Source organism: Hyperolius riggenbachi, chromosome 4, assembly GCF_040937935.1.
Source record: "Hyperolius riggenbachi isolate aHypRig1 chromosome 4, aHypRig1.pri, whole genome shotgun sequence".
In the NCBI taxonomy this organism is placed as follows: Eukaryota; Metazoa; Chordata; class Amphibia; order Anura; family Hyperoliidae; genus Hyperolius; species Hyperolius riggenbachi.
Genome location: NC_090649.1, coordinates 129,081,263 through 129,099,923, shown reverse-complemented (window position 1 = coordinate 129,099,923; position 18,661 = coordinate 129,081,263). Strand labels below are relative to the sequence as shown.

At 43.3% G+C, this 18,661-nt stretch overlaps 1 protein-coding gene across 1 annotated transcript in view; it reads right to left on the bottom strand.

Annotated features, from left to right (window-relative positions):
* The window catches only part of PASK (PAS domain containing serine/threonine kinase), an 83,327-nt gene that overhangs the window by 47,847 nt on the left and 16,819 nt on the right, over positions 1-18,661 (bottom strand). The window contains 3 exon segments of the mRNA XM_068280630.1: positions 4,078-4,210; positions 5,687-5,929; positions 6,842-6,976. Of these exon segments, the coding sequence (XP_068136731.1) occupies positions 4,078-4,210; positions 5,687-5,929; positions 6,842-6,976 (511 nt within the window).

Here is an 18,661-nt window from a genome sequence, read left to right as displayed (position 1 = left end):
AAAAAAACATAGTACACCATTTCTTATCAAGAAACAATACACATACTACTGATTAAACCATAAACCATAAAATGCATCATACAACAGCATGGTGCACAGCACAGTATTAGTTATGCAGGAACTACAAATAAAGCACGTTTTAAGTCTGTATTACAGTGGGCACTCACCAGAAAAATCTGTCTAAACTTTGAGATCACCTCTGAATATCCTTACCTTATAGCACAGTCTGAAATGTGTGCAGACCCGTGACTGCAATGTAATACACTCACATAACATTTTATTCCAGACACCTCTGTCTAACATCTGCCTCCCTCTCTCCCTCCCAAGGCTGATCAGAATAATCTCAGCTAAAAATGGAAAATAAAAGGTTTATAATGGAGATGATGCAAATGTTATTTTAATTTTATGCAAATCTATGCAGCCTGAAACCAAATTCACCAAATGCAGTAGTGGACCATTTTGATTGCCCCAGCTCCAAGCTGCATACATTTGCATACGCTTTGCATTAAAGAGGAGCTGTCAGCTATACTATCTCAGAAAAAACAAACAAACACATATATAAAGTAGATAAATACTTGCTTTACTTACATAACATATGTATTGCACTGTCCCCGTTTTGATTTTAGTGATTTTTCTACAGTAAAAAAATAAATAAATAAAAAAAATTCTTCTTAGCATTTACCATTTTAAGTGTGGCTATTTTGAAGCCAATTCTGATGTCATTTCCTGCCCTACTATCCTCTGCCTGATTTCCCCGCCCTTCACTATAGAACGTGCATTGTCTCAGCATGAGAAATATTGGCCAATCAGAGAGGAACAGAGGTGTAGGAGGGGAAAACAGAAGGGAAAGAGGCTTAAAGAGAACCAGAGACAAAGAATAAATATATTTATACATACCTGGGGTTTCCTCCAGCCCCATAAGCCTGGATCGCTCCCACGCCGCTTTTCTCTGCTGCCTCTATCCGCCGGTACCGGGTCCCGTTATTTCAGCCAGTCAGGGCCAGTCGACGCAAGCGCAGTGCACTTTCTCCGTACTGCGCAGGCGCATGCGTAAAGAGTCAGAGGGAGTCCCTGTGGATGTGAAAAAGTGTCCGCGTCCGGCGGAAGTGACGGGACCCGGTACTGGCGGATAGAGGCAGCTGAGAAAGGCGGCGTGGGAGCGATCCAGGCTTATGGGGCTGGAGGAAGCTCCAGGTATGTATAAAATCTTTTTCCATTTTTAAGGTTCCCCTCGTTCCCTTCAAGCCAATCAGGCTGCAGTAGTTAAGTCTGAGGGGAAATAAGCAAAAAAAAGGACAACCCAGCATGCCCTGCAACTTCCTTTTTGTGTACCAAATTTTGTGTGTACCAAACAAAAGTCAGGTAAACTGGGGAATGATCATTTATCAACAAGAAAAGTAATAGTGATTTAAACTTTTGGATTGCCTGGTTAGCATCCTTATTACTTGTTAACCAGATAAAAATAAAGAATTGATTTTTGATTTTATGTCCGATAGTTACACTTTAACGTTAAATTATTAGCATTTCATTAAATATCTCTAATCTCATATGTCTCAGTCAGGCTAACTCAGCTGTAATGTCCTTTTCTAACGGGCACCAGCCATCCCCTACTATAGAATGCACATGTTCCCTATGACTGCACACGTGAAGCAGGCTGGAGCCAGAATTAATAAGAACTTTTGCGATAGCTCTGGCCGATTACGTATGAAATTAGATCGCATATAAATTGCCTAACTGAGAAAGTTATCTATATGATTGAATGTCCTTGCGGACTAAAGTACATAGGGAAAACTAAAAGAATGATGAAAGACCGAGTCTTAGAGCATTTGCGCTTAATTGAGGATAATAATGAGGAAAAAAGTTTTTGGGCTGCACATTATGCTGAATGCCATAATAGTGATCTGGCCGGAACTAAAGTGAAAGGTATTTACAGACTAAACATTTCAAGTAGAAGGGGGGATTATGACGATGTTCTGTATTGTAAGGAGGCCATGTGGATACATAGATTAAACACCTTGTATCCTCATGGCCTCAATAGAGAATTAGACCTGAGAGCATTTCTGCGCATGAATGCGTATACGTGATGGCGCGCATGTGAATAGTATGGTTAGTTTAATGACTTTGTAGTCAGTTATCACTTTGGCCCATCTCTTTTGACATAAAGGTAGATGATGGATTTATATGTGTGATGTCCCTTTAAGGGGCGACATGTGACAAACGTGCAGCCAAAGGAAGATTGGCACTTCTAACAATATGAATAAATTAAAGAAACTCTCAGTAAGGATGGATCTTATATCTCCTGAGAGGTGGAAATGATACTGAGGAAAGGTCTGATTTGCTGTAATAACGCTATGTGCAGTGTCCGATTGACAAATGCAGTAAAAACGTGCCCACCTACCACTCTCTGAAACTATGCTTGCCCTTGCTGAATCCTGGTGGTGGCTGTTGCCATAGTGAACGCTGACCAATAGCCAGCCGGGGAGGAAGTCGTAGCTCGATATAAATGGATGCACAGAGGGAGGCAACTACACCCTGAAGAAACGCTCACAGCGTGAAACGCGTCGGTGGGCGGAGCCAACGCATCATGTGGCCGTCCAGACCACCCACGACACGGGAACTACCCTACCCAGGAGCCGTTGCAGGCAGTGGGACGGGCGCTCCATACGGAAGTCCGCGGAGAGTGCAATCTGAGCTGAGCTGGGACGCCGGCCAGCCTTATCTCCACGCTGCGCCCTGTTGACAGCCACATATATGATGACCTGGTGGAAGGGGGGCCCCCGACGATGATCACACATACCCCATTGATGTAGCAGCATTTGGAAGCAGCGCTGCGGAGGCTCCTAGAGACATTGGTGAGATCCATCCATATTACATTATGCTGTGTATGCATCCATAATCATTGCTGAAGCTTGCTAACAGCCGTTATATATACATGGATTACAATTAACCACCTGTATGTTACTAATCTTGAAGAGACGTCAGAAGTTTTCTTGGACTCTGAACCACGGTCCTTCAGTGAGTGTTATCTCAGCGCTGAGTTCCACTAGGTTGCATGGGGGAATATTTGTTTGAGTGTGTGTTGTGAGTGGTCTGTTGAACTGAATGGCCGGCCATATATATTGCATATGTTGACTCCGCAAAACTTCCTCCTTTAGTTTTTAATTACCACACCCCCAACCCCATCCTTTTTGATATTAATAAAGTATTTCAATATTTGATTACACTCTATACCGAATTTTGTACTGTTATTGGAGCCAGAATTAAAGCCTTATTAAGCCCAACATTGAACAATGTGTGACATCAGCGCACGTATACCGTTGGTGTTACAGTAGCTGAACCAATACAGAAGTACAGAGGCCACGAGGAACGGAGGACCTGGAGCTATTTAGCGGGCAGGTGGCTGCAGTGTACAGCTATATCGGAAGATGCTGGAGGAAAAGAAAAACGCGTGGTGTAGCAGGCCCAGAGCGAGGTGGGAGAGGAGCACAGTGCTGGCTGGGCAAGAGCTGAAGTGTTAGTGCAGTGTAGCTTAGTTGGGAGGGCAGCAGGGGGTTAGTGTACTGTAGCTTAGCTGGTAGGGCAGCAGTGGTTAGTGTAGCGTAATTGGTAATGGAAGCAGGGGTAGTGTAGTGTAGCTGGTCACTGTAGCTTAGAAAAAAGGGGGAGGGAGGGGAGGTCCATAAGATGCCTCTGCACTATAGATGTACCTAGGTTTAGTATTTTTCTCCTGACTTTTTACCTATAAACCTAGGTGGACCACCCTGTTCTTGCTTGACAAAACTACATAAAGTACGTCTGGTTTTGCCAAACCATATTTTCTGTCTCCTATCCTGTGCAACACTTCATACGTTCCCCAACATACAACCATTGACATTCTTTTGTCTACTCCCCTATTGACCCTGACTGCCTGCCCTCCATGTAGCTAAAGCTGTAAATTTAAATAAAAACATTTTTCACCATTCCTCAAATGAATATTGAAATAAATATTTTTGAATGTTTTTATTTAAATAACAGCACTGATTAAAGCATGATTATCCAAAGAATAACAATAAAAAGGTCTTGAAGTGGCTTTCTTACCAGGGGCAGGACTGAAGATGACCTCACATGATCTGGTTGGACCTCGCATATCCTCTGGAGGGGACAACAGTGAATGCTCCTCATCAGTACTTCTCATGAAGTGGAAGAAGCCAGGAATCAGAACAGTGATGTTCTGAAAGACAACAGTCACATAATGCTAATTGTTCTGCTAGGAAAGATAATCTTACCCTTTCTTCTTGTCCAGTATGGTGATTTGCATGTTTATTACCTTTGAGGTTATAAATAAAAAACATACTGGAAAAATATGAACGTTGCATTGTTGATTGCAACAAATACAAAACAAAAAAGTATTGCAGTTTGCATTTTCATTTCCTGGTGATACAAAATGACGCAAATACCTTTTGTATGAACAAGTATTTGGAGGGAGCAACAAAAGGTTATACTTACAAACAGGTTTTTAACTGCGACTAGTTCCAGTGGGCGTGACATTGGTCACATGACCAGAAGTATACTGACTTTTATTAGTGCAGGGTAAGAGCAGATCAGATCTTCCTGACTGGAAACCTCAGACTTACATTTGGAAGGGAAGGAGCAGGTTGCGCTGAGTCACCACAAACCAGCTCGTCAATGAACTGTATAGTGGCACAAACAAGTGGCTAACAAATCCACTGAAATATGCTTACAGTCATGTCTCTATGTGAAGCTATTCATACACTTCAACATTAACACACGCTGACAAGATTATATGAATTAAGATGAGTATATACGCTGTTCGATGGAAGTCTTATGTGTTGATTTCATGTTATTATTTAGTATTTATATAGCGCCAACATCTTCTTCAGGGCTTTACAGATGATATAAAGTCTCGCCACTAACTGTCCCTCAGAGGAGCTCACAATGTAATCCCTACCATAGTTACAGGACCATCGTAGTCAAGGGCCAATTTAGGGGGAAGCCAATTAATTTATGTGTAGGTTTTTAGCATGTGGGATGAAACCAGAGTGTCTGGAGTAAACCCACGCAGACACAGAGAGAACATACAAACTTGGTGCAGATAGTGTCCTGGCTGGAATTCGAACAACTGCTATATAATACGCCACCGGGCTGACCCTATTTTAAAGGAAACCAGAGCTTTAATAATCATAAGTATTCATACTTACCTGGGGCTTCCTCCAGCCCCACAAAGGCTTAGGCTCCTTCACTGTCCTCTAGGGCCGCTCTGTTCCTCCACTGTCTACCCTGGTAGTTGGGGACTACTGCACACACACTGCCCTAGCCGGAGATGTCCTTGGTTGCGCTTCTGTAGCCGGGAGCATTCTACACCTGTGCAGTTAATTAATGCTTGCAACCATGATGGCACGCAGCCCATGCCACCCATGCGCAGTAGAGCCAACTCCCCCAGACGGGGAATTAACTGGATCAGAAAGCGGAGGAACGGAGAGGCCCGTGAGGACGGCAATGGAGTCCACGGCCTGCAAGGGGCTTGAGTAAGCACCAGATAAGTTTACTGTTATTTATTGTATTTATAAAGCGCCAACATACTACGCAGCGCTGTTAATTAGATCTCAGGTACACTTTACGTCCCTTTTATTTATGGTCCCATTCACTAAATTAAGCTAATGTAGTTGTGCACAGCTTAGAACTTTACCTTCCCCAAGAGTTGTGATCGGTCATAACCAAGGAGAAACCTTGAGAAAGTCCCATTCAAGCTTTTGATGGATCCATCAGGAAGCAGAGTGATTAAGCCACTGGTAGAGGACAGGGCTGTTATACTGGCGTAATATTCTTCCACTGACGATACATCTTCAGTTAAGTCCTCTATGATGGTCAGACCAAGAGGAAAAGTGACACCATCTCGTGACACACCCACAACCCACTGGTGTTGAATGCTCTACAACAAGACAAAGAAATGCGTCAGGTACTTTGCTGCATGAGAATAAATAATTCAACATAGTGGGCATGATTCACAAAGCTTTTTCACCTCTTTTCCTCTGTTTTCACCATATCTATGCTACATATAGAATATAATTTCCAATAGAATATAATTAAGGTAAGAAAAGTAATATAATTATATGGGCCTTCAGCTTACCCTAAAAATCCATTTTCTTCATCTGTGTATTTTATTTAGTGTCTTAGTGCTGCAATTTACATGTTCTAATTAAAACTTCATGCTATGAATCCAAAATGTATAGTCTATAAATCAAGGGAAGGGCAGGGGCTGTATTTGTCATACTGGATTTTCTGTCTGTTGAAGTTGCCTTACATTTAATGTTACTTATTGTGGACAGAAAGGTGTCTGGATGGAAAGCAGTTCTGGTTGTCTATTGCAAACCCCTCCTGCCTTTAAAGAAAACCCGAGAGCAGGAATAAGAACGCTACCTCCAGCTCCATGAGCACCAGTCCTCCCGGGTGGCTCAGTTTGGCCGCAATCAGCCCTGTTAATCTGTCTCGGTCACGCCAGTCGAGCTCCTCTGCGGCCGTCTGCCCATGTGCAGAAGAGCCCAACTGATGGGAATGAGCCAAAATTAACGAGGCTGATTGCGGCCAAATTGAGCCACCTGGGAGGATGTCGAAGGACGCAGCGGTGCTCATGGAGCTGGAGGAAGCCCCGGGTAATTATAAAACGTTCCTATTCCTGCTCTCAGGTACACTTTAATGTTTCCCAAGCAATGTGAAAGAGCAGTTGGGAACATGATCAGCCAGAACAAAGCAAATTTTTGCTTACTTTAGTGTTATGTGGGGTCACAGGTGGCCTTCATGGACTAATGTTTTTCTTTTCTACCAATTAATAACACACTAGTACCTCAGACATCTCTTTTCTGTGTTGAGGAACCTGAGCCGATGGCATTAGGTCTGTAATATGCTGCCCTAGGACCTCCTCTGGGTCCATATATCCATAAAGCTGTGCACAGGATGGATCGCAGGACACAATTCTACCCTGAAAGACACAAAGCAACATCATCAGTCCTTCATTCACATTGAACATTGGCAGACTGCCAAGATGAAAATCCGTTTACATAACGTATTGGGAAAATATACTAGAGATGCCAATGGTAACTTGTTCTTAAAGGGATCTAAGCAGCTCCTGGCTTCAAATAGCTGAAAGGGCTGCCATGTTTGAGAGGTTCAACCCCTGCTTCTTTTCCACTGCCATTATCCAGGCTAGGTGTGAAATTCTTCAATTGTGGCTACTGTTTTCTGTTTGAAGTCGGGGGGGGGGGGGGGGGGGACTCAGGGTTTGTTTGTGGTCAATTAAGTCTAATGAGGTGATTTCTTATCTGCTTTCCATCATCTGTTGCTCCTCTGCCCACAGGTCCTTTCATGGACGGAAGAGGTGCCTATTTTAACCCTTAAATGTAAAAAGATTAAGTAAAATGAAAGTTTTCTTTATTAATAAACCACATTTTTAGAATGCTTTTTTAATTTACAACAGAGCTGCCCTGGGAGTTACAGATGATGCTCGGTTCACTTTAAAGGTGTAAACTCTCAGGCAATATATGTCCTTGGCTCCCTACCTAACAAATTCTTTACCAGAACAAGAAAGCAGCCAGGGAAGTGCTGAAACATCTGACGGCACTTCACACGGTGCAGATTTAATAGGTCAACAACAGCTGTTCACGTACTTATATTATATAGTAATACCTAAACTAAATCTACAGCACAGTTACCACGTTGTGTACCCTGTCATGAAGCAATAGTATATCATGAATAAGAAGCTCTTAACAGTAATACATGAACCCCAGCAGGTACTTCTGATAGGTTACAGGTACACTTTTCTTGCTACAGTCAATCATATCAAGATTTAGCAAGATTTATAATGGCTCTGTACAAATTAACAAGCTGACACATCACTGCATTCCAGCGGTTCTGGAGGTGTGTTTAGCTGCTAAGGGTACAATGGTTAATTTGCATATATTCAGCAGTGATGCTCTGGGAGACATCTCAAGCTCACTCCAACCTGAATTATCTGTTTTAAGAAAGCATACTTTTGTTTTTCTTAGCATTTTAGTAAGGGGGCTTTTAGGACCATTGTAGCCCCTTACACACTCCTGGTTAGTCTGTACCTCTCGGTGTTACAAGCCTTACTCCATAGAGCCAAATTAATCCATGCCATGCACTGATGAGGATCAAACAATCTGAAACAGTCTGTATGCATGTTGGATTGTTATGGCTCTGTACAAATTAACAAGCTGACACATCATTGCATACCAGCGGTTCTGGAGGTGTGTTTAGCTTCTAAGTATAACAATGGTTAATTTGCATATATTCAGCAGTGATGCACTGGGAGACATCTCAAGCTCATTCCAACCTGAATTATCGCAAATCCTTTCTGTTTTAAGAAAGCACACTTTTGTTTTTCTTAAGATTTAGCAAACAAATTATATTAAAAAAAATAATTAAATACTACTTATAATATTCACAACAGAATGTATTTGTTGAAAGTATCTACACAAAAACAGCTAATGCCTGCATGTGGCAAAGGATAGTAAGTAATTTGCAAACATTGGCTTTTAAAGGAGTTCTTCCGCGAATGATGAAAAAAATAAAAAGTGGTTTATGAATAAACTAAAAAACATCCTTCTAAAATAGTGCAAAAAGTTATTTTTTTTTAAAAATGAATGCTTTCCTCAATACAACATGTAATATAAACAGTGACGAATTACGGATTGGGAGGCTAATCCATTTAATAAAGGTGTTTTTCTTTTTACTTGCATTTCACAAACAGAAGTCCTGTCTACGTAGTTTTCAGTTAGGGATAACGGCTGATCTATGTATATGCTTCTTGTATTCACTCACAGAGAAAGGAGCCCCCTCCTTCTCCTCCCTGCAGGAACAGCTAAGCGCAGATGCCGGCAACTATTGAGTTCGTCATGTGTTTACAGTTGCCCAGCAACCAGACCCGGCCGATGTGCAGAATAGTTTGTATCTTCTCCCAGCGAGTCAGTCCCCTTATCTTATCTCTGCCAGGAGAACTAAGAGTTCAATAAGGGCCGGTTCACACGGACGCTTGGCGGCGTCTACCGTCAAGCGTTCGGGACCCATCGGCTAAACTCTCCCATTCAAGTGAATAGGAGCGTTTAGCATTGCGCGGTTACCGTCGATTACCGTCGATTGCATAAACGCGGCGTTCTGATCCCGATTTAACGCATCGTTTCGGCCATCCCTAGAAGCCGCATGCAACGTCCAGGGACGGCTAGCCGGCGCGGCTTCATGTCCTCCTGCGGGGACGAGAAACGCCCATCGCGACGATCCCTGTACCGCCGCCACCGAACGGGACGTCACAGGACGACACGACTTCCTGGCCGCCCCAACGCCGCCTGCCGTCCGTGTGAACCGGCCCTTAGGGGACACACTACAGCTGATAGCAGATGATTCTCTGGGAGAAGATACAAACTATTCTGCACAGATGCCGGGTCTGGTTGCTGGGCAACTATGTAAACACATGACGAAGTCACTGAATAGTTGCCGGCATCTGCGCTTAGCCGTTCCTGCAGGGAGGAGGAGGGGGCTCCTTTCTCTGTGAGTGAATACAAGAAGCATATACATAGATCAGCCGTTATCCCTGTAACTGAAACTCCTAACAGCAATGGATTACACAACTGAAAACTACGTAGGCAGGACTTCTGTTTGTGAAATGCAAGTAAAAAAAAAACCACCCCTATCAAATGGATTAGCCTCCCAATCTGTCATTCGTCACTGTTTATATTACATGTTGTAGTGAGGAAAGCATTCATTTTTTTGAAAAACTTTTTGCACTATTTTAGAAGGATATTTAATAGTTTATGCATAAACCACTTTTTATTTTTTTCATCATTCGCGGAAGAACCCCTTTCAAAAAATGGCAATTTTGTAGAACAACTATTTTAAAAGGAAACATTTCTCAGGTGTTTTTGACATCTTGGTACAATAAAAACAGGAAAAACTGTCCAGTAGCTTTCCATTTTACAAGAACTCATGGACAGATCACCTTTAAGCAGACTCTTAAGCTAAAGCTTTGATCATTTCTTGCATCCCAGCATGTTCTGCAGCACTTTCCAAGAACAATCATTCCTCCCATATTAGCACACACAAAAACAACAGGGCCAAGCTTGTGTGGAAGCCAGTTATCTAGAGTTCTTTTTTTAGACGTATACAAACATAAAAAAAAAATAAAAAAAAATAAAGTACATACTCTGTTCTGACAGCATCCCTAGTGGACATAAGTATGTACTGCAGCATGTCCACATGTTTGTCTTTCAATTTGTTACAGCTAAAGAAATGTACAAAACATTACTTACCGTTAACATCTTTTCCAGGAATTGAAAGGACAGCACCCATGGGAGAAAACCTCTCCACCACAGTCTGGACAGGAAGTAGGATACAATATTCAAATTAGCCACAGGATATACTGTATATGTGCTGGAATCCCACACACTCTCAGTTAAAAGAAAAGATAACACCACTTGGGATAATATTTCAAATATGTTTTGATACAAATACAATGATGAACAGGTTGTTAAGGTGCTGTCCTTTCGATTCCTTGAAAATACATTACTTACCAGTAATGTTATCTTTCCCGGGTCATCTCAGGACAGCACCCATTAGAGGATAAACTAGACCAGGGATGCTCCCGGCGGATCCTATGCATTTCATACACGTCATAAGTCGCATTCCACGCTTCTCCCATGCTTCCTCCTTCCGTCTTGAGGGGTGTTATAGTCCCTGGTGATAACCCCGAACTACGCTCGGGCCTCTACGCATAGTATTGCACGCAGCGCAAGCTTTAACTCACCTCCCGGGGGATCCAGACGTCGGTAGATGTTCTCTGTCCTGTCCTCGGAGGCTCTGAATCACTCTGGTGAGATCGCTGTCATTAATCTCACCAAAGTGTTACAGCGCCACCCGGAGGACAGAGGTAAAATTGCAGCGCTGGAGCCCAGGGAGGTGAGTGAGTGCTGGGGCTGCTGCTGGCGTTCTGACAGCATTATTTTTTCCCGATTTTAGGGTCTGAAACCTTTTAAAAAGACCTTAAAATCCGGAAATAATCATATCGCCAGGCGGATTAATCAGGTTTTTATACCTATTAAATTTATTATTTTCCTACTTAAATTTTACATTTTGGACACTAAATGGTGCTATACACTCTCCCGGAAGTCAGTAGGAAGTCTACAATCATTGTACTTAGTTACTTTCCCTTTGATGAATGAACATACCTCGTGATTGGAGGCATGTTTATTCATTCACTGCACTTTGATTGGGGAACACATGTTCCCCTTCACCATTCTGTAGTATCTTACAAAAACATATCCTGCTACTTCAGGGGGCAACCTTGTGCATGTTCAGTAGTGGTTCCTGGCTTCTCTGCACAGGTTGAAACTGCTCTTGTCAAATAGGTGCTCACGGTTCATGGTAACCATTTCCCATGTGGCTTGTAAAATAGAGAAAATTGTCTGACGAATGTAGAGGCTCCTGACGTTTGCTGGACTCTAGATGGCACAAATACAACAGGAAAGCCGCAAATACCAGTGAAGTCTAACAAGTTTTCATGAAGCAGGATACATATAACTTGGTTTTCACTCAAGCTCTGGTATCATATCTAGCACTGATAAAGGTCCTTGTTTTTCTGTTATCTCCATAGCGGAGGGCACAGCAACAAGATGGTTGTTAACTTCACCCTCTGATAAAATCAGAATCTAGACTGCAGAGGGTTAATAATCATTTGTATGTTGATTAAACACTCCCCTCAGAACCTGCGTAGGGCTTAAAGAGAATCTGTATTGTTAAAATCGCACAAAAGTAAACATACCAGTGCGTTAGGGGACATCTATTACCCTCTGTCACAATTTCGCCGCTCCCCGCCGCATTAAAAGTAGTCAAAAACAGTTTTAAATAGTTTGTTTATAAACAAACAAAATGGCCACCAAAACAGGAAGTAGGTTGATGTACAGCATGTCCACACAAAGAAAATACATAAATACATCCATACACAAGCAGGCTGTATACAGCTTTCCTTTTGAATCTCAAAAGATCATTTGTGTGTTTACCTTCTGTCCCCTTCTTCTCTCATGCACTGAACATTACAGGCTTCCTGCAGACAGCTCTGCCTTTGCCTGTGTTTGTAATTCCTCAGTATGTGTCAGCCAGCTACTTTCACAGCCTTACAGAGGAGGATATTTATCCAGCTCTCTTCTATCACTGATAAGATAGCAGAGAAGCTGCTGGCTTATGTAAATAAAACACACACTGGAGTGTGCATAGAGGAACAGACCAGCACGGAAGAGTTGGCAGCCTTCCAGACACAGGCCGACAAGTCTGACAGGGGAAAGATACATTGATTTATTACAGAGACCGTAATAGTACAAAGTGCTGCAGTGAGCCAGAACAGATTAGAATAGGTTTAGGAACTTGTAGAATGGTAGAAAAAACGTTGTAATTTTTGTTACAGAGTCACTTTAAGGTGCGTACACACGCACTACTGTAATGAACGACGGGTCCGTCAGACCCTCCCGCTGGGGGTGCGTTCTACCGACAGTAGTGCGTGTGTACAGTCTGTCAGGCAGACTGATAAGTCAGTCTGCCAAAAGACTGTACACATGCACTACTGTCAGCAGAATGCCTGACCAGTGGGAGGATCTGACGGACCTGTTGTTCATTACAGAAGTGCGTGTGTACGCACCTTTATTTCCACTGGGAGCCGTGGCAGTTTCCAATTTCACTGCATCTCCCATTATGCTCTGTAGCCGTAACACGAATCGCTAAGCATCGCCATGCACGGCTATAGTGATTTGGCTGCATGCTGCAGAAATCTGCAACTTGTCATCCAGATTCGCACTGAAGTAAGATCTGAACGGCAAGCCACTGAAAAGATAGGCAATGTTTGCCTATGCAGCTTGCAAGCAGGGAAGCGCTGCCAATAGAATTTGGCTCTCCTTTTTGTGTGGAGAAATTAGAATGCTCTGTATTTATGGTCTTATGTTTGCTTAACAGGTAATTGAGGAAAGGGGAGGGGATTGCAGATATGCCGCTGCAGGAAATAAAGAAAATGTGGAGGTCAATTCTGATCTTCTTCAATCTACAGTATTTTAACGGTGGAAGATGCCTCCCTGATTGTCTTTTCCCTGCACAATCAAACCAAGGTTTTTATAGGGAAGAAGTGGGAATCCGAATACATAGTGCAGGGCCGGGCCGAGGCATAGGCTGGAGAGGCTCCAGCCTCAGGGCGCAGTGTAGGAGGGGGCGCACAATTTATTCAGCTGTCATTCCTAATTGTGTATTAAGCAGAAAGAAATAAGAAGAGGGGATACATAGCAGTGACTGCAAGCCAGATAACTAGATATTAAGGTGTTGGGGAGGTTGTGGGCCCTGTGGCACCTCTTAGTCTAATAGCAATCAGTGTGTGACGGCTGAGGTGGGAGGGATGGAGGGGCGCACTTTGGTGTCTCAGCCTTGGGTGCAGGAGGACCTTGTCCCTGCTCTGACATAGTGCATCTTATGAAAGATGATCTACCTGTAGATGCTCACGTTTTGTTGTCCGTGTATCGTTTTTTTCCTTGTCAGCCTTAGGCATCTTTAGTGGCTGGCAAGACAAGGCATACAAAATACAGCTTCCATACCCAAACTGGGGAAGCTGTTTAATGAAGGGAAAGGGGAACCTGACTCCACAGAACCCTGGGAGTCAGGGCCACCAGCTGGCTTCAAAGTCAAAAGGAGACCTCAAACCAGGTTTAGATATGTCAAGCCAAACCTTCATGTGTCACACACACACATACACACACACACACACACACACACAGGGAAATTTAGTCCTACCAATATGTCGAAGTGAACTCGTAGCTTGCCGGTCTGTTGCAGTCTGAGATCACTGTCTCAAAGCAGCCGGAGTAATGTCTGATTGTGCTGCCCGGAAGCTTCCTTCCACACTGAGTAGCACGCATGCTCAGTGTAAAGTTAATGATGCTTCTGGAGGTAAAAAATACAAAATATCTTCACTTCCACACCTCTTACACTCCCCAAATTTTCAGGGTAGGGAGGGGACCCCCAGAACTACCTCTATACCAAATTGCAGCCCCGAGACCCGCTGGTTCAGGAGATAGATTACAAAACCTATCTCCTGAACCAGCGGGTCTCGGGGGCTGCAATTTGGTATAGAGGTAGTTCTGGGGGTTCCCTCCCTACCCTGAAAATTTGGGGAGTGTAAGAGGTGTGGGAGCGGAGAGATTTAGTATTTTACCACCAGCAGCATCATTCAATAGGAAATGTGGCCGCACAGTCTCCTACTGCGCATGCGGGGCAGCGCAAATCAACAGGCAGCATCATCAGACACAACACCGGCATCTGTGAAACTCCACACTCAAATGCACATTCAAAGCAGGTCATGTGGTGGGCAGGCCAGTCTTCTGCAGACTATCAGGAGAGTCGGCCATGACCCCAGATATGAAGACACCAAGCTGTTCCTGCAGTCGTGCAGTCCCCATTCAGATCCCCTCTAGTCTGAAGCAGAACATGTGGAACATACACTGGCTGCTGCCCCTGCCATCTGACTCTACAGTGCAGCAATCCTACTCCTGAGTGTACAGGAAATAAACAGAGTGTGTGGGGATTGCAGCACATGTATACTCTGTGGCTAATTTGAATATTTTATCCTACTTTCTGTCCAGATTGGTTTGGAGAGGTCATCTTTCATGGGTACGGTCTTGAGAAATTATAATTTCTGGATTGTTTTGGCCTCCAGGTTTAGGTCTTTAAAGGCATCCATTGTCTTCTGTGCCCATCAAAACATAAACGACTATCATTTGGCCGTGAAATTTTCTGGCCAATCGTCCCATGCCAAGGTGATCTGAAAAGTCTACTTCTTCTCCTTCCCTTTCCCTGAGACAGTACATATGTATGAACAGTCATATGGCTGCAGCTAAGGTCTAAGGCCTGCATGTGATTTAAAGAAAGGTCCTTCTGTTGTTTCCAAGCAGTTATGCGTCTAATATACTAGGAACTCTGATGCTATGACTAAGGAGCATTGTGCACACAAAACAAGTTAAATGATTATGTTACGGTTTTAACTTAACTGAATACTTTTTACTATACTAGGAACTTTGCCACAAATTCCCTTCCCCTCCCCACAAACACACTTCTGTTCAGGGCACAGACAACTGTTAAACCCCTTCTTTGGCCACAACATTTTCCCAGATCTGTGAAAGCCCTCCTTAATTGTCAAATGTAAAACCACTTCTGAAATTACCCAGTGAGAAACCCAGACACTGGCCACGTCCTGCACCAGCCTGTCATTGATACACGGCTATAGAAGTTTCTGAAAAAGTCTGCAGCAATATGCATGAGGCCAGCAGGGGAGGGGGGGGGGGGGGGAACGCACTTCCTCATCTGGGCATGTTTGACAGCTGCTAGATTTTAAACCTCTTAAAGGGGCACTACAGCGAAAGACTGTTAAATTTAAAATATGTGCAAACATGTACAAATAAGTACGTTTCTTCCAGAGTAATATGAGCCATAAATTACTTTTCTCCTATAATGCTGTCACTTACAGTAGGCAGTAGAAATCTGGCAGAAGTGACAGGTTTTGGACTAGTCCATCTTTTCATAGGGGATTCTCAGCAAGGCTTTTATTCTTCATAAGTATATTCCCTAAAAAGGATTTAAACAATGATGCTGGCCAGCTTCCCTACTCTCTACACAGTTTTATGGCAGTTGGACAGAGCAACTGCCATTCATTAAGTGCTTTTGAAAATAAATATATCCCTGAGAATCCCCTATAAAGAGATGGACTAGTCCAAAACCTGTCACTTCTGTCAGATTTCTACAACCTACTGTAAGTGACAGCAACATAGGAGAAAAGCAATTTATGGCTCATTTTACTCTGAAAAAAAAGAAATTCTTATTTGTATATGTTTGCACATATTTTAAATTTTACAGTTTTTCGCTGTAGTGCCCCTTTAGGCTACTTGCACACCAAGACGTTGCGTTAGGTGCTACGTTAAGGTCGCATAACGTGCACCTAGCACAACGTATGGTGCTGCAAGTGAGGACGGTAGAGTAAGCCGCGTCAGGCGGCTCGATTCCTATAATGTCTCCTAGAGTGGCGCTGATTGGCCAGCGGGTCCACGTGATGCGGAGCGAGACACTCCGCATCACGTGGTCCCGCCGGCCAATCAGCGGCCGCCAGTGCAGTGAATATTAAGTAGCCATGTGCGCGGCTACTGTAGCTGGCTCTCCCCGCCTCCTCTCCGCCCCCACTGCGCATGTGCAAACAGTCTAACGCGGCTATAGCCGCTCCAACGCCGTAGCATGCTGCACTTTCCGGAGAACGTGCAGCGTTACATGTAACGCAACGTGGGCTGTGTGAACAGCCCACTTGTGTTACATTGCTGTGCGTTGGGGGAGCGTTACAGGCGCACTAACGTGCGCCTGTAACGTCTTAGTGTGTAAACAGCCTTAATGAAAAAAAAGGGAGTAAATCTGGTGCCCAAATTCCTAGTGGGTCAATAGAGTGAAGTTAGAACTGATCAGTCAGACCAAATTGGCCACACTGAATTACAGATTCTCCCTTCACCTAGTCAAAGTTTTATTTGACCCCAAATTAAGCCTGAGAAATTACGGTCCGCTGGAGTTTTTTTTCTTTTAAATGTTGGATACCTGAAAGGATAGTCTTGCACAGACTTCATGAACAGCATTGGGAAATTAAGTGTACTATCTATAGTTCACAAAAAATGGTGACTGAGAAGCAACAGTGCCAGTGGCATCATAAAAAAAGTACATTCTGCAAGATGGAGAAGTGAGTTCTAGGTTGCTGGGCAAACAGGCAGACACTGCAAAAAAAAAAAAAAAAAAAAATTTCTTGCAATTACTCTAGAAACGATCTGGCATCGAAATCCTAGGTCTAGGTACAAAAGGACCTGAGACACCGGCTACTGGTCAACTGACAGGATATACTGGTAGGTAGAAACTGAATGAAGGGCCCATGCAACTGAGAACAGCCCCACTACATTTCCTGCAGTTGCCAGTCCTGGAATCTGCACAAGTCCTCAACAGGTCAGACTCATTCTGCTATTTTGGTTGATACCTACTGTTATGACTACCAATGAAGGTAATGCAGGTTAATCCTGCATTCTGTGTCTAAGCAAAGCCCTGATCTTCATCAGAGTACCCTGCAAGGATGGTGGGGGCGGTACCTCAAGCAGAGACCACATTCTGTGCTGCCAAAAACTCTTCTTCACTGCACTCTGGTATTCCCTGCTGATGGTGGTTCCCTGCAAATGGTGAACTAGAATAGGTGAGACTAATGTGGGGCAAGCTGGTTATAAGTAGTGGGAGGCAGCTGTAGCCATCTTAGAAGATGGACAGTATGATGTAGGCAATCGTAAACAGTTGGTAGGCAAATGATTAAATCCATAGTTAATAAGCAAGCAGAAAATCACGGCTGGCAGCACACAATCATAGTCAAGCAAGAGGTCAGCACAGGCACCAAACAACTGAGGAGCAGGCCGGGTCAGCAACAAGAGGGAATAAACTGAGGAAATATGGATGAATGGATATTTTAAATAGTCCCTCATATTACAAAGAAATGATAAGATTGTACAAAAAAAAAAGAATCATTAAAATCATTGTATCATTAGTGGCCACCTTAGGCCTGGGGCCCACTTGCAGCGCGTTTTGCACAGTGTTTGCTTTATTAAAATTGCAGCAATTTTGTAGCTATTATTCAAACGCAAATACTGTGCAAAGAGCTGCAAGTGTGTCCCAGGCCTAAGTCAGGCAAGGCAGGTCAAACAGTATAAGCAAACTAAGAATTAGTCACTCAAGCAGAAAAGAGATCTCAGAAATTGCGGCAGGGAGATAGGAGTGTAAGTACCCAGCCCTGAGAAATTGGTGTACTTCCCCGCACACAGAGTGCACACCAATATACAGTGGGATGCGAAAGTTTGGGCATCCTTGTTGATTGTCATGATTTTCCTGTATAAATCGTTGGCTGTTATGATAAAAAAATGTCAGTTAAATATATCATATAGGAGACACACAGTGATATTTGAGAAGTGAAATGAAGTTTATTGGATTTATAGAAAGTGTGCAATAGTTGTTTAAATAAAATTAGGCAGGTGCATATTTTGGGCACTGTTGTCATTTTATTGATTCCAAAACCTTTAGAACTAATTATTGGAACGCAAATTGGCTTGGTAACCTCAATGACCCCTGATCTACTTACACAGGTGAATCCAATTATGAGAAAGGGTATTTAAGGAGGTCAATTGTAAGTTTCCCTCCCCCTTTTATTTTCTCTGAAGAGTAGCAACATGGGGGTCTTAAAACAACTCTCAAATGACCTGAAGACAAAGATTGTTTTCCATCATGGTTTAGGGGAAGGATACAGAAAGCTGTCTCAGAGATTTCAGCTGTCTGTTTCCACAGTTAGGAACATACTGAGGAAATATAAGACCACAGACTCAGTTCATGTTAAGGCTCGAAGTGGCAGACCAAGAAAAATCTCAGATAAGCGATAAATGGTGAGAACAGTCAGAGACAACCCACAGACCAGTACCAAACACCTACAACATGCTGCAGATGGAGTCTGTGCATCGTTCAACCATTCAGTGCACTTTACTCATGGAGATGCTGTATGCAAGAGTGATGCAGAGGA